General features: G+C 45.8%; 1 protein-coding gene across 6 annotated transcripts in view; it reads left to right on the top strand.

The window, feature by feature from the left end:
• LOC140396632 (alpha-(1,6)-fucosyltransferase) overlaps positions 1-12,882 on the top strand; it is a 1,055,147-nt gene extending 1,042,265 nt beyond the window's left edge. For all 6 annotated transcript variants that reach the window (XM_072485445.1, XM_072485437.1, XM_072485429.1 and 3 more), the window contains one exon: positions 11,995-12,882. In XM_072485445.1, coding sequence (XP_072341546.1) covers positions 11,995-12,324 — 330 coding nt within the window. In that variant the 3' untranslated portion in view covers positions 12,325-12,882. The remainder of the gene's footprint in view (positions 1-11,994) is intronic.
• The last annotated feature ends 1,039 nt before the right edge of the window (positions 12,883-13,921 follow it).

Raw genomic sequence — 13,921 nt, 5'->3', positions numbered from 1 at the left:
GACCAGGGTGTTGTAGAGGAACCAGTGCCTTTGGAATGCTGACAGGGGAAGGGATGATGTGTTTGGTGATGGGATCACGCTGGAAGTGGTGGGCGTGGAGGATGATCCATTGCATGTAGATGCTCATGGCGTGGCAGGTGAGAGGAAAGGTCCTTAGCCTGAAATTCTCCCTCAAAAGACCCTGCCAGACCGGTGAATATTTCCAGAATTTTCTATTGTTATTTCAGATTTACAGAATCTGTAGTGTTTTGCTTTTATTTTAAGAAACTAAAAGATATACTAGAATTGTCAACATAGCTTACCCCATTCCTGTGAAATTAAACTCCCGCCCAGAAAGCTTCCTCTTGAAACGACTGCTTTTGAATATAGTTACATGGCTACTGCTCACCATTTGCTATGTATGTATTTACAGAATTGCCCCATAGTCAGATTCCTGTTTGATTAGAACCCACGAATGACATTGGGTTTTTTCAGTGGTCAGCACAGAAACCATTGTACAAGTCCCTGCCTAGTTGTAAAATTGAACCAATATGTCAGGACTAATACACGCCTTAAATAAAACACTTTCTCCCAACAGCAAGCTGCAATAGAATTGCTGCCCATATTTCTAACACTGTCATGCTCTGTATTCATGAAGGCCTCTTCTTCTCAAACTTGCCTGAGGTGTGGTGATCCTCAGATTAAATCACCACCAGTCAGCTCTCCCTCTCAAATGGGAAAGCAGCCTGTGGTCATCTGGGACTATGCAACTTTACCTTACTTTATCTGCACAGTAAGAAGTCTTACAACACCAGGTTAAAGTCCAACAGGTTTGTTTTAAATCACTAGCTTTCGGAACACTGCTCCTTCAGTGCTCACCCCAGTCCAACGCCGGCATCTCTATAAGCATGTTAGCATAAGCAGCATCCATGCAGTGCAGTGTTACCTGGGATCTCAGCAAATTCCTTTTAATTATATACACGATGCTGGATATTGTTTCAATTTCACAGCTCCCACAGTTCAGGAAGTCTGCAGATACTATCAGCTCGTTCATAGAATCCCTACAGTTTAGAAAGAGACCATTCGACCCATCAATCTACACCGAACCTCTGAAAGAGCATCCTCCATAGGCCCACTCTGCCATACTATTACCATAACCCCACCTAACCTGCACATCTTTGGACACCAAGGGGAAATTTTATTATGGCCAATCCACCTAACCTGCACATCTTCGGACTGTGGGAGGAAACTGGAGCACCTGGAGGAAACCTATGCAGACACTGGGAGAACGTGCAAACTGCACATAGACGGTCACCCAAGGCCGGAATTGAACCTGGATCCTGGTGCTGTGAGGTAGCAGTGCTAACAACTGTGCCACCGTGTTTAATGCTCTTCCTGCCACTTTTTGAAAGCAGAAGTGACATTATTCAGAGCCATCGGCTCCCATGTTTACTTTGACGTGGGAGAAAGTTTTTGGAATTGATAACTTAAAAGTTAGGTTTCCAAGACAACCTGCTTGGATTTAACCACATGGTGACGCTAATTTATTTTAGTAATAAAATCAAATTATTTTAGTAATAAAAGCAAAAAGATTTGACAAAGGGTTATCTGGACTCGAAACGTTAGCTCTTTTCTTTCCTTACAGATGCTATGATGTGGAGATGCCGGCTTTGGACTGGGGTGAGCACAGTAAAAAGTCTTACAACACCAGGTTAAAGTCCAATAGGTTTGTTTTGAATCACTAGCTTTCGGAGCACTGCTCCTTCCTCAGGTGAATGAAGAGGTAGGTTCCAGAAACATATATAGACAAAGTCAAAGATGCAAGACGATACATTGAGTCTTGCATCTGTGACTTTGTCTATATATATGTTTCTGGAACCTACCTCTTCATTCATCTGAGGAAGGAGCAGTGCTCCAAAAGCTCGTGATTCTAAACAAACCTGTTGGACTTTAACCTGGTGTTGTAAGACTTCCTACAGATGCTGCCAGTCCTGCTGAGATTTTCCAGCATTTTCTTTTTTGGGATTTATTTTAGCAGATTTCCCACCTGTCAGTCAGCCTGATTGGTGAACCCTAACCCTGCCCACCAACACAATCTCTCACTCCCTAGCCAAACCCCGCTCCCCCGTCCCCCACCCGCCGGCCTGCTCAAAAAATCTTCAGCTCCCACCCCCACTAACTTCTTCACACCTGGGGGGGGGAGTCTAAAACGCAGGGCAGCAGTGTGGAGGTGGGGGTGGGCATAGTAGAAGATCAATTGTGTGAAAACCGGAGATCGCGGGTAAGTGGCTAGAGATGAAGTGATGGTGGTAGTTTGCGCAAGGTGACTAAGACCACAGGGGTTCGGAGATTGGCCGGATAAAAACGCTCCTGCTTCTCCCAGTACACAAGGGGCGAGATTCTCCACTCCCGCGCCATCCACACGTAGTCGCTGCCGTCGTGAACGGTGCGTGAACGCTGGGGGGGGGGGGGGAGGGGGGATCCTGCACCCCCTCAAATGTGGGGTGGCCCGTGATCTGTGCCCACCAATCGTTGGGCTGTCCTCTCTGAAGGAGGACCTCCTTCCTTCCGCGGCCCCGCAAGATCCGTCCGCCATCTTCTTGCGGGACGGACTTAGAGAGGACGGCAACCACGCATGCGTGGATAACGCACGTTATGCGGCGCCGGCCGCGTCATGAGGGGCTGTTTAGCACAGGGCTAAATCGCTGGCTTTGAAAGCAGACCAAGGCAGGCCAGCAGCACGGTTCAATTCCCGTAACAGTCTCCCCCGAACAGGCGGCGGAATGTGGCGTCTAGGGGCTTTTCACAGTAACTTCATTTGAAGCCTACTTGTGACAATAAGCGATTTTCATTTCATTTCATTTCAACTATGCGGCGCCGCCTTTACGCGGGCGATAAGGCCTGGCGCGTGTAGATGATGCGGCCCCAATCCTGGCCCATTGCCAGGGCCTGAAACGTTTGGGATGGGGCCGTTTTGCGCCGTCGTGAACCTCAACGGCGTTCACGACGGTGCGGCCACTTCAGAGCGGGAGTGGAGAATCCCGCCCAAGGTGTGCTGTAAGTAAGAATCAGGCACATTTCTGCTGCTGTTAACTGTCAGGATTCCTAAAACCTGGCCACCATTAGCTAATTATAAAGAGCCTGGTGTAATGGGGGGCACACAAGCTTTTTAAGATATTTCAGTGACCGACTCGCCTCTCGAGAATAAATTGGTCACAACCCATCTCTGTTATAGCCAGACACCGGCTGTCTGGAAGCAAGTTAAAATTTTCTTTTTGCAATGTACTTTCCACTCAATCCAAACCCATACGTATTTGTAATTCAAGTTACCTGCATAGACACTTTAGGAGTCACAAACATAAAATTAATTGGTGTTCTTGAATATTTGCATATATTGTTGTGTGCCAGCATTGCAAGTGTTAATTTAGTTAAAGCAGTCTTTCAGCAATTAAACACTTCCCTTTCTCAGCAGAATCATAGAATTTACAGTGCAGAAGGAGGCCATTCGGCCCATTGAGTCTGCACCGGCCCTTGGAAAGAGCACACCTCCACCTTATCCCTGTAACCCAGTAACCCCACCCAACCTTTTTGGACACTAAGGGGCAATTTAGCGGGGGCAAACCACCTAACCCGCACATCTTTGGACTATGGGAGGAAACCAGAAGTAGAGCTTTTGAAAGTGGGGGGTGCAGAAATGGCACATGAGGACCATAAAAGTGAATACAAGGGGCACATGAGCTGGAAACATCGAATGGCTATGGCTTATTCCTATTTTCTTGAATTCAGTGCTGTATTTTTTTCACAAGTTAAATATAATTTGCCAGATTTTACGAGGTCATTTCTCCCATTTCCACTCTTTAAAAGAAATTCTTTACCACCCATGGCTTCACCTTCTCAAGAGGATATTTTATGAATTTTTAAACATTTCAAAATACTAATCTGAAAAGATGGTGGAAAATGGGCAGCCTGTGGCACGGTGGTGACCCAGGTTCAATTCTGGCCCTGGGTGACTGCGTGGAGTTTGCACTTTTTCCCTCGTGTCTGCATGGGTTTCCTCCGGGTGCTCCGGTTTCCTCCCACAGTCCAAAGATGTGCAGGTTGGGTGGGTTGACCATGCCAAAATTGCCCTTAGTGTCCAAAGATGCGTAGGTTAGGTGCCATTTCAGGGATAAGCAGGGGACTGGCCCAGGGAGGGATGCTCTTTCAGAGGGTTTATGCAAACTCAATGGGCTGAATGTCCTCCTCCGCACTGGAAGGACTCTATGGAAGATATTTGCAATATACTTGCTCTGAATGACATCAGTCCATTTTGATGTCCTCAGATTTGGAACTTCTTTTCAACCTTTTCTTGTCTTTCATTGGGATGTGGGCGTCATTGGCATTTGTTGCTCATCCCTAATTGTCCTTGAGCCAAATGACTTTTGCTCAGCCTTTCAGAGAGCAGATATGAGTCAATCACATTGCTGTGGATCTGGAATCACATGCAGGCCAGACCAGGTAAGGACGGCAGGTTTTCTTCCCTGAAAGACATTAGTGAACCAGATGTTTTTTTTAAATGGATGATAGTTGCCATGGACAACATTACTGAGTCTAGATTTATAATTCCAGATTTAATTAATTGAATTGAATTTCTACTGGCTGTAGGTTTTGAACCCACGAACCACTTGCCCAGTGACCTTACCACTGTGCCACCATTTCTTTCAATGGCGTTCTCGTCAACACATTTTCCTCAGTTCTCAATTTATTTCTCCGTAACGAGTGAATATTTTCAAAGGTGCTGCACCCCCAGTTCGTGACAAATGCACAAAAAATGGTTCAGCTTTTTTTGCAAGCTACTTATTTCTGTGACTCATTCAAAAATCTGCTTATGGCAGTTTTGACAAGTATGATTTTTTTAATATATCAGTCAAATCAAGTATGCCGCATTTCTCATAACAAGTAAAAAAGCTGCAGGTTTCTTGAGAAAAAACAATTGCTGAAATCCCTGGGTGGGAAAAAGAAGTCCCATTTTGATTTTCTTGCAGGATGCTTTCTTTAATATATGACTTGAAGAAACTTGTTATAGCTTATGACTGGACACCCAGAACAGGCGTCGGAATGTGGCGACTAGGGGCTTTTCACAGTGACTTAATTTGAAGCCTACTTGTGACAATAAGCGATTTTCATTTCATTTTCATTTCAATCCAACAATGGATGGCCAAATTGGTATTTTCCTTTAAGCCGCTGTGAAATGTGTTGAGCTGGAGGTATTTTGGCTTACAGTCTTTAAACAAAATGAATTAGAGTAAAAGAGACACATGAACTCCTCCTCAGATTGAAAGCTTTACTGCCTTACCATTGTTCTCTGTTACTAGGGGTACACAGGATCAGTACCAATAAAACTAAAATAATGAGGGGCTGGTTTAGCTCACTGGGCTAAATCGCTGGCTTTTAAAGTAGACCACGGCAGGCCAGCAGCACGGTTCAATTCCCGTACCAGCCTCCCCGAACAGGCGCCGGAATGTGGCGACTAGGGGCTTTTCACAGTAACCTCATTAAAGCCTACTTGTGACAATAAGCAATTTTCATTTCATGTTTTAATGGAAATGCTGGTAAATGCGCGATTGGCTTTAGGAGGGGAGGTACTCATTTCCTGTAACTCTTAACCGTAGGAAGACTGCAGAATACTGATCAATATTACAAATTGTAAGGAAATGAAAACTTAAGATTTCTTTGGCTGGTCTTCAACTGTTCATGCCCTTGGTGCGCTCAACCTGTTCATAAAACCTGATTTTATCAGGTTGGGATGACATCCAGTAATCATTTAAAAAGCAGCAGCACATTTATACCACTTACCCCAAAGCTGAAATAAGAACATAAAATGCCTGAAACACTCAGCCGGCAGCACCTGTAGCAAGAGAAACAGAGGTAAAGTTTGAGAACGGCAACTTTTCATCAGAATTGGAAAAGATGTTAGAGTGGCATGCGGCACAGTGGTTAGCACTGCTGTCTGTGGCGCTGAGGACCTGGGTTCGAATCCCAGCCCCGGGTCACTGTCCTTGTGGAATTTGCACATTCTCCTTGTGTCTGCTTGGGTTTCGTCCCCACAACCCAAAGATGTGCAGGTCAGTTGCATTGGCCACGCTAAATTGCCCCTTTATTGGAAAATAAATAAATAATTGTGTACTCTAAATTATTTTTTAAAAAGATTTTGAAGATGTTAGAGATTTACCAGTTGATGGACCCCAAGGAGATGTGAATTTTTCCAGCAGAATCATAGGTACTATATTCATTAGTGTCAGGATTCATGAGCCTTGGAAAACTCAGCCGTCGATGATTAAAAATAAAAAGCCTGGTGTAATGAAGGCACACGGTCTCCTTCAGAGGAGATCTGTTTTGTGTTTCAAATTCCCATCTACCCCGATAACCTTAGATTCCTGTTCGGCAAGTTGAATCAATCAGTCATCTGAGGCAGAGTTCCAAAGTTGCACAATCTCCTGTCTAACCAGTTGTCATAACACAACACACACATTCCAGGTATCAATCTAGTAAACCTCTGAACGCCTTGAACGCATTTACATCCTTCCGTTAACAGAGGAAACCAAAACTGCCATGAGATGCATGAAAAAGTTGTATTTAAGACTTCCGGTGACGGCAGGCGGGAGGCGGCCGCACAATGGAGGGCTCCCGTTCGGGAACGGCATTTTCGGGGCTTTAAGCCCGGTCCCAGGGTCCACGGAGGTGGCAGAAGCAGGGAGAAGGCACGGAGGAGGCACAGTGAAGACACAGGAGGGAAAAAAAACCCAAAGAAAAATGTCAAGGGTGAGCAAAAAAACAGCCGAAAAAAGAACAGCTGAAGGTCCGTCGGGGAGTGGAAAGGTCACCGCGGGGTCACCAAGGAAAATGGAGGCTGGAGCACCAGGGAAGGCCGCACTGCTTACGGCTGAAGAAATAACTAAGGTGATGGCTGCGGAATTTGAAAAGCAGTTGGCGCAGACTGCGAAATGCATGGAGATGGTGAGGAAGGAGATGAGGGAGGTTTTGAGTGTGCTGGTGGAGGAGGCGGTTTCCCCGGTGAGGACGGAGGTGGCAAGCGCAGTGGCGGAGGTGCGAGAGCAAGGGGAGGCGCTGAAGGAAGTGGAGGAGACGTTATTGCAGCACGGTGATCAACTTGCCTCGATGGGGAAAGAGATGCGGAAGGTGATGGACACTAACAAGGATCTGCGAGGAAAAATGGAAGACCTGGAAAATAGATCCAGGCGACAGAATTTGAGGATTGTGGGGCTGCCCGAAGGAGTTGAAGGACCGAAGCCGACTGAGTAATTTTGCCACAATGCTGGCAAAACTATTGGGGGAGGGGGAGGATCCCTCCCGATATGAACTGGATCGGGCTCATCGGTCGTGGAGGCCTGTACCAAAGACGAGTGAGCCGCCAAGGGCAATGACTCTGTGCTTCCGTAGGTACAGTGTGAAGGAGAAGGTCCTGAGCTGGGCCAAGCAGAAGCGGGTGGTGCAGTGGGCTGGAGCTGGTATATGTGTATACCAGGACTTTACAGTGGAGCTGGCAAGGAGGCGGGCTGCCTTCAATCGGGTGAAGAGGGCACTGTACATTAGCAAGGTGCGGTGCGGCATTGTATATCCAGCGAAGCTGAGGGTGACTTACAAGCTCAGGGACTTTTATTTTGGAACGGCGGAAGCAGCGGAGGAGTTTGCGAAAGCAGAAGGACTGTGGCAGAACTGACAAATTGAGGAATGGCCATGTGCCGATGTAACCTCATGACTGTATTTTCTTATTTTTTGTATCACTGCACGCAGGTGTAGAGACTAAAGGAGCCAATGTGGTATATATTTGGACAAGGGACGGGACGGGACTTTAACTCGAAATGAGGGTTCTTTGGGGTGTAGGTGGATATGCGGGGTTTGTGTGCTAAAAGGGGATCTTTGGGCTTTCCTAGGGCCGGGCAAGTGGGAAAGGAACCCGGGCGGGGGCCTCCACGCTGGCCGGTGTGTGCCGGCCAGTGAACGGGAGTGAGGTGGGGGGAGGGGCTGTGGCCATCGGAGCCTGGCAGAACAGGGTCCGAGTGGTCTAGCCGGGGTGGAAAGTTGGGGGGAAGGAACCGAGGTTGGGAGGAGGAGTTTTACAAGAGACAGTGGACGGGAGGAGCTGGAGACCTGGGTGAGGGGTGGTGGGTGGGTGGGGGGTGGGGGGGGGGGGGGGAGAGCTGTGTAAGATTAAGGGTGACTACGGGTAATCCCTGATTCCTTTTTGTCATTTGTTTATGTAAACATGCGGGTTGAGGTTTGGGGGTTGGTGGGTAGATGGGATCGTTGTTATTATGGGGACTGACATATCTTGCTCATTATTGTTTATTGTTGATGGATGTAAATGTGGGAGAAAAGATTTTTTTTTAAATTGTATTTAAGTGCAGCACCTTTCGTATAGTAAAATACCTCAAGGCAATTCATAGGTGCAACATTTACACCATGTCAGAGATGCAGCCATTTGGAGAGTTTACTTAAGGATTACAACTTATTAATGGAAACAGTGCAGCGTAAAGTAGGGTGCTGCATCATTCAAGTATTCGTGCCTCTTGGATATGATCTTTAAAGTCGAGCCTTTCAAGGAAATCTTCCTCAAATGTTATTATTGAATGATAATATGATTTCTGCCTTGCAGCTCATATCTGAGTGACGGAGCAGGAATCCTCTAATTTATGTGTTACTTCTCTCAACAATTGGCTGTCATTCTTCTGACTGCCTCCTGGTGTTTTTCCTACCCCTGGGCTATCACAGTGATTAAAGAACTCATAACATTTGGAATTCAGATAAATCAAGTAGATTGACAAAATTTATCCTCTCACTTCATTATTCGCCTCTTTTGGGCTTTGCTCTCGAATGTCTCAAGCTTGTAGCCAGATTTTTTTTCAGTCACTTTCAACTGAAAATCAAGTTGATTACGATTCTGGAATTATCGGGTGCGATTCAGCCTCTGCATTGCACCTGGTGTGGAGCCAGGCGTGACGGGGGAATCCCGGGAGATCTTCAAATCAGGATTTGCACCGGACGGCGGGCCGAGCGCGAGTCGCCCAGCTCATTAGGCTCATTTAAATATCCTGACGCCTGGGAGTTAACAGCCGTACCTGCGAGACCTCAACTGGGCGTGATGAGCATTGGTTTCCACAAGTGTGGGCCAGGCGTGATGACACCTCGGGGGACTTGGAGACTATTAGAGCCCGTGGGTGGCTGGGGACAGGGCAGGGTTTAATTCTGGCACCCGGACACCCCATCAGTGCCACCCGGGAACCGTGGCAGTGCAAACCTGGCACTGGCATCCTTTGCACGGGTACCAGGTTGGCACTGCCAAATGTCGGGGCCTGGGGAGCCATGCCCATGAAAGCAGGATGAGGGAGGCCGCAGAATGGTTGGGGGATGTAAAGAGAAGGTCCGGAAAGGTGAGGGTGGGGGAGAACTCGGGGCAGCCTATCAAAATGGTGCGCCGATCTGTGAGGAGCCAGTCCTGGAAATTTTTTTAAAGTGTGGTCTCGATGGGGAGAAGCCCCTCTAGGCTCAAAAAAACTGCTGAGTACCGTTGAATAGCGATCTCAATCTCAGCATTGCAGAGAGGTCGGCAAACATGCCCGAAACCGGGCTTTGAAATTGTTCTGGTAAATCACGGCCATTGTTTCTTTTGCTCTAACTTGTCATGTGATCCTTTTAGTCAGTCACTGGAAATTTAAATGTCTTTTTTTCTAAATATTACTGGTCTCTAAAAGGATGGTAACAGTATATAGAATCATAGAACTGTATGATTCTATATACTGTTAAGATCCCTTTTGAGACCGATAATGTTTAAAAATAGACATTTGAATTTTCAGCGACTGACTAAAAGGATCACATGACAAGATACCAAGTTTGAAGAGTTTTACTGGAACAAATAAATTAAAATCAACATTGATTAACCACGTATTAGTAAACAATTCCATTTTAAACAACAGAAAAGATCCTCTGTGATTTTTAATGCAACTGACAGCCCAAGCCATGGTTATATTTTACATTTACCCTTAAATGAACACTTAATTATCCAAGAAACAGTCCAAAACTAATCTCAGCTCCTGATAACTTGCTTCAGTTTTCCTTTCCTATTCGAGAAAGTCCTAAAGTGAGTATTTTTTCTGCTTCTGCTTCATCTACAGGGATGTCTCCTGCTTTCTGTCTCTCAGGTGGCTGCAGACTGACTTGTATCTGTGAGGTTCAGTGATATCTTAGGTAACTTGCAACCCGATGATACAATGGCTTTCTGGTGACTTTTCCCTTCTCAAAGCCTATCTCCATGCCAGTGTGAATTACAGGTGCCTCGTACCCAGATAAAAATGCCTATTAGCTTTCTTCTAGACCTCCAACTCTATTCTATCTTGGAATGAAACATACACTCTGACATATAACTATTTATAAAGCCTGACATTCCTAATAGCTTCCTCTAAGACTTGGGGATTAACGGTCCACTCATAGTCAACAGGTATGAACATCTTACACCTTATTCCCATGTATCCACCTGGGCCCTCTTTCAACCTTTAATGAAGCTTGTTGTCAGGCAGAACTCCGAGCAGAGCGCTTGACCACTTCATTCCTCCATTTTACCTTATATTAGACAGACATTCCCAAAACACACAAACACAACAGTCATGTAAACTTTATTATTTTTTTTATTCGTTCATGGGACGTGGGCATCGCAGGCTGTGCTGGCATTTATTGCCCATCCCTAATTGCTCGTGATGGGGGCAGTTAAGAGTCAATTACATTGCTGTGGATCTGGAGTCACATGTAGGCTAGACCGGATAAGGATGGCAGATTTCCTTTCCTAAAGGACTTTAGTGAACCGTACTCTAGGAGTATGCCGCGCCACATATCGATGGCCTCAGGACATTGCCTGAGGACCGCCCCCGATGCAACGCCCCCGACCGGCTGAGTTCCCAATGGCATCGGTCGCGCGAGGTCTCATCCATCGGGAACTTGGCGTGGCCGCTGCAGGCTCAGCCCAGCGCCGCCACAGTCGGGGAAGGGCCAATCCACAGGTTCGGGGGACATTAATAGGGGCTGGGGGCACTGTGGGGGTGGGGGGGGGGCTGGTCAGGAGCACACGAGCCGGCCAAAGGGGGGGTACTATTTTGCGGGCTTGGTCCGCGAGCAGCCTCTGCCATGTAGCACGGCACGGCTGCTGCAGGCCGTGCGCATGTGCGGCCACGGACCCGGAAATTCTCCGGGGCGTATCGACAGCTAGAGCCGGGTGCTCTACGCTGACGGCATGCTCGCCCCCAGCAAAATTGGGAGTCGGTGGCCGTTTTACTCCATGTGTTCTGGTGTAAAACGCCACAATTCCCACGCCGGCATGGGGACATAGCCCCAGAATCGGTGAATCCAGCTGATAAGCTCCAATGAAGTATAAAAGAAAAGAAAATCTTGCATTCATATGACACTTTCATAACCACCGGACATCTCAAAGCACTTTACAGCCAATGAAGTACTATTTGAAGTGTAGTCACTGTTGTAAAGTAGAAAGTGTAGCAGCCAATTTGTGCACAGCAGGTTCCCACAAACAGTGATGATAACCAATTATCTGTTTTTGTGATGTTGATTGAAAGGAAAATATTGACCAGGTCACTGGGGATACACTCGTCTTCTTATTCGAAATAGTGCCTTTGGATCATTTACATCCACCTACATTTCAGCTTTAATGTCTAATATGAAAGATGGCACCTCCGACAGCGCAGTCCTCCCTCAGCAATACACAGGAATGTCAGCCTTGAATTTTGGGCTCAAGCCCAAACCAACTGAGCCACAATATGTAACATTGGATATATATTGTTCTACTTTTTTTGGCCACAGTCAATATGTAAACTGAATCCTTTTATAAGTTTGCCAAATGAATTTAAACGCATTCCAAATGAAGCATAACACATTTTCATTGCTTGCATTATCAAGAAGTGCAGCTTTAAATAGTGTATCTCCCAACAACTAATCTTTCTTTCTCCGTCTCAGGTCTGTCGTGTGGCCTATGAGATAATGCAGACGTTGCACCCGGATGCTTCAGCCAATTTTCATTCTCTGGATGACATCTACTACTTTGGCGGGCAGAACGCACACAATCAGATTGCCATTTACCCTCACAAACCACAGACACCGGAAGAGATTGTGCTGGAGCCTGGAGATCTGATTGGAGTAGCTGGCAACCATTGGGATGGTTATTCTAAAGGGATCAATAGAAAAAATGGACGAACAGGTCTGTACCCGTCTTACAAAGTGAAGGAAACCGTTGAGACTATTAAATATCCAACTTACCCAGAGGCTGACAATGAGAAGCCACAGTAGCTACAAAAGACACTCCACAGCCTCAGTGAATGTATCTTGCCATAAATCTGGAATCCAGCCAACTTTTCTTTTGAAACGTTCTGGTCTCTGCAGATGCATCCGTCTCCCTCCATTGTCCTGCTGTTGATCGTGTTTGGTTGTCTGCCATTATTTCACTGTAATCCTCAGTGATTGACGCTGCCCTGTTGTGCAGGTTAGAGCATGAGCAAATGTGTGTTCAATCATGGTGCCTAACACTCTTCGACCTTTAACCTTCTGAGGTGCATTTGAACTCTGACCTTGAAACAAAGAGGTTGAACTTATCTCAAACAAGATTTGATCTCAAAGACTCTAATCCATTCCACAGCCTGTGCGAACGTTCTCTTTTTCTCAAGAAGTGATAGAGGTTTTTTTTTCCTTTCTAAGGATAAACGAAGGAAAAGTCCGAATAATCCAGTGTCCATCGTCATTTCACAAGTTTTTTGTAAAGCAAAATCATGGACAGAAACTTTAATACATAATGTTTCCAGATATTGTCTTTGATAACAAAAATAAATAAATCTAAATGAAACAAGTTAAGCAGGCGTTTTTCATCTTTGTTGATGGTGTGCTCCAGAGTAGGGTGGTATTCAACTGCAACATTAGACGGCAGAACACCTGACCATTTGTGATCGACAATATTTCCGCTACTTACTCCTCAGATTACAATGCTTCTGACTATTTATTTTGTTTCTTATGAGGTTAATAAGTCCAGCATCCTGTAGCATCTGATCTCAAGCAAATAATGCTTTATGTACAATTGAGTTTTATGTTTAATTTTGAATTTTTAAGAATCACTTTATGGTCAACTTAAGCAGAGATGTTTTTTCTAATTTCTGCAGTGGAGTCATCGCTCCCTCAGTGTCCTTTGCGTTTTATGGGGGGAAAAATGATGAAAGAGGAAGCAAAATTGAGCATCAAAATCTGTTTTCCTCAAACTGCTGGCTGCTTTTCGGGTACTTGTTAATTGGTTCGAATTTTCATAGAATTTACAGTGAAGATGGAGGCCATTTGGGCCATCGAGTCTGCACTGGTCCTTGGAAAGAGCACCCAACTTACGTCCACGCCTCTGTAACCCAGTAACCCGACCTATTTATATAAATCCTGAAGATAATTGCTCAGGAAAACAGATGATGCATTGTTTTATCAAATTTGTATTCTTTCATAATATGAGGACGTTTCTGGCAAGGCCAGGATTTGTTGCCCATCCGTGAGCTGAGTGGTTTACTCGAGCCATCTCAGAGGGGAAGTTAAGATCAACCACATTGCTGGGGGTTCTGGAGGCACATGTAGGCCAGACCAGGTAAGGATGGCAGATTTCCATCCTAAAAGGATATTTGTGAACCAGATGGGTTTTTTTGCAAATGAGACAAGCTTTCAAGTCCAGATTTTTTTTAAATTAGTGATTTGAATTTATATTCCACCATCTGCCATAGTGGGATTTGAGCCCGTGTCCCCAAACAGTGGTCTGGATCTCTGGATTATTAGTCCAGTGATGTCGCCACTATTCCACCGTCAAACAACCAGCTGAAGTGAATACTTTGCTCGCTTGCTCTTTTCTTTAAGTTGTTGTGAACCT

This window comes from Scyliorhinus torazame, chromosome 2, assembly GCF_047496885.1.
Source record: "Scyliorhinus torazame isolate Kashiwa2021f chromosome 2, sScyTor2.1, whole genome shotgun sequence".
NCBI lineage: Eukaryota > Metazoa > Chordata > Chondrichthyes > Carcharhiniformes > Scyliorhinidae > Scyliorhinus > Scyliorhinus torazame.
Note: the sequence above shows the minus strand (reverse complement) of the source record. Positions and strands in the feature narration are given on the sequence as shown.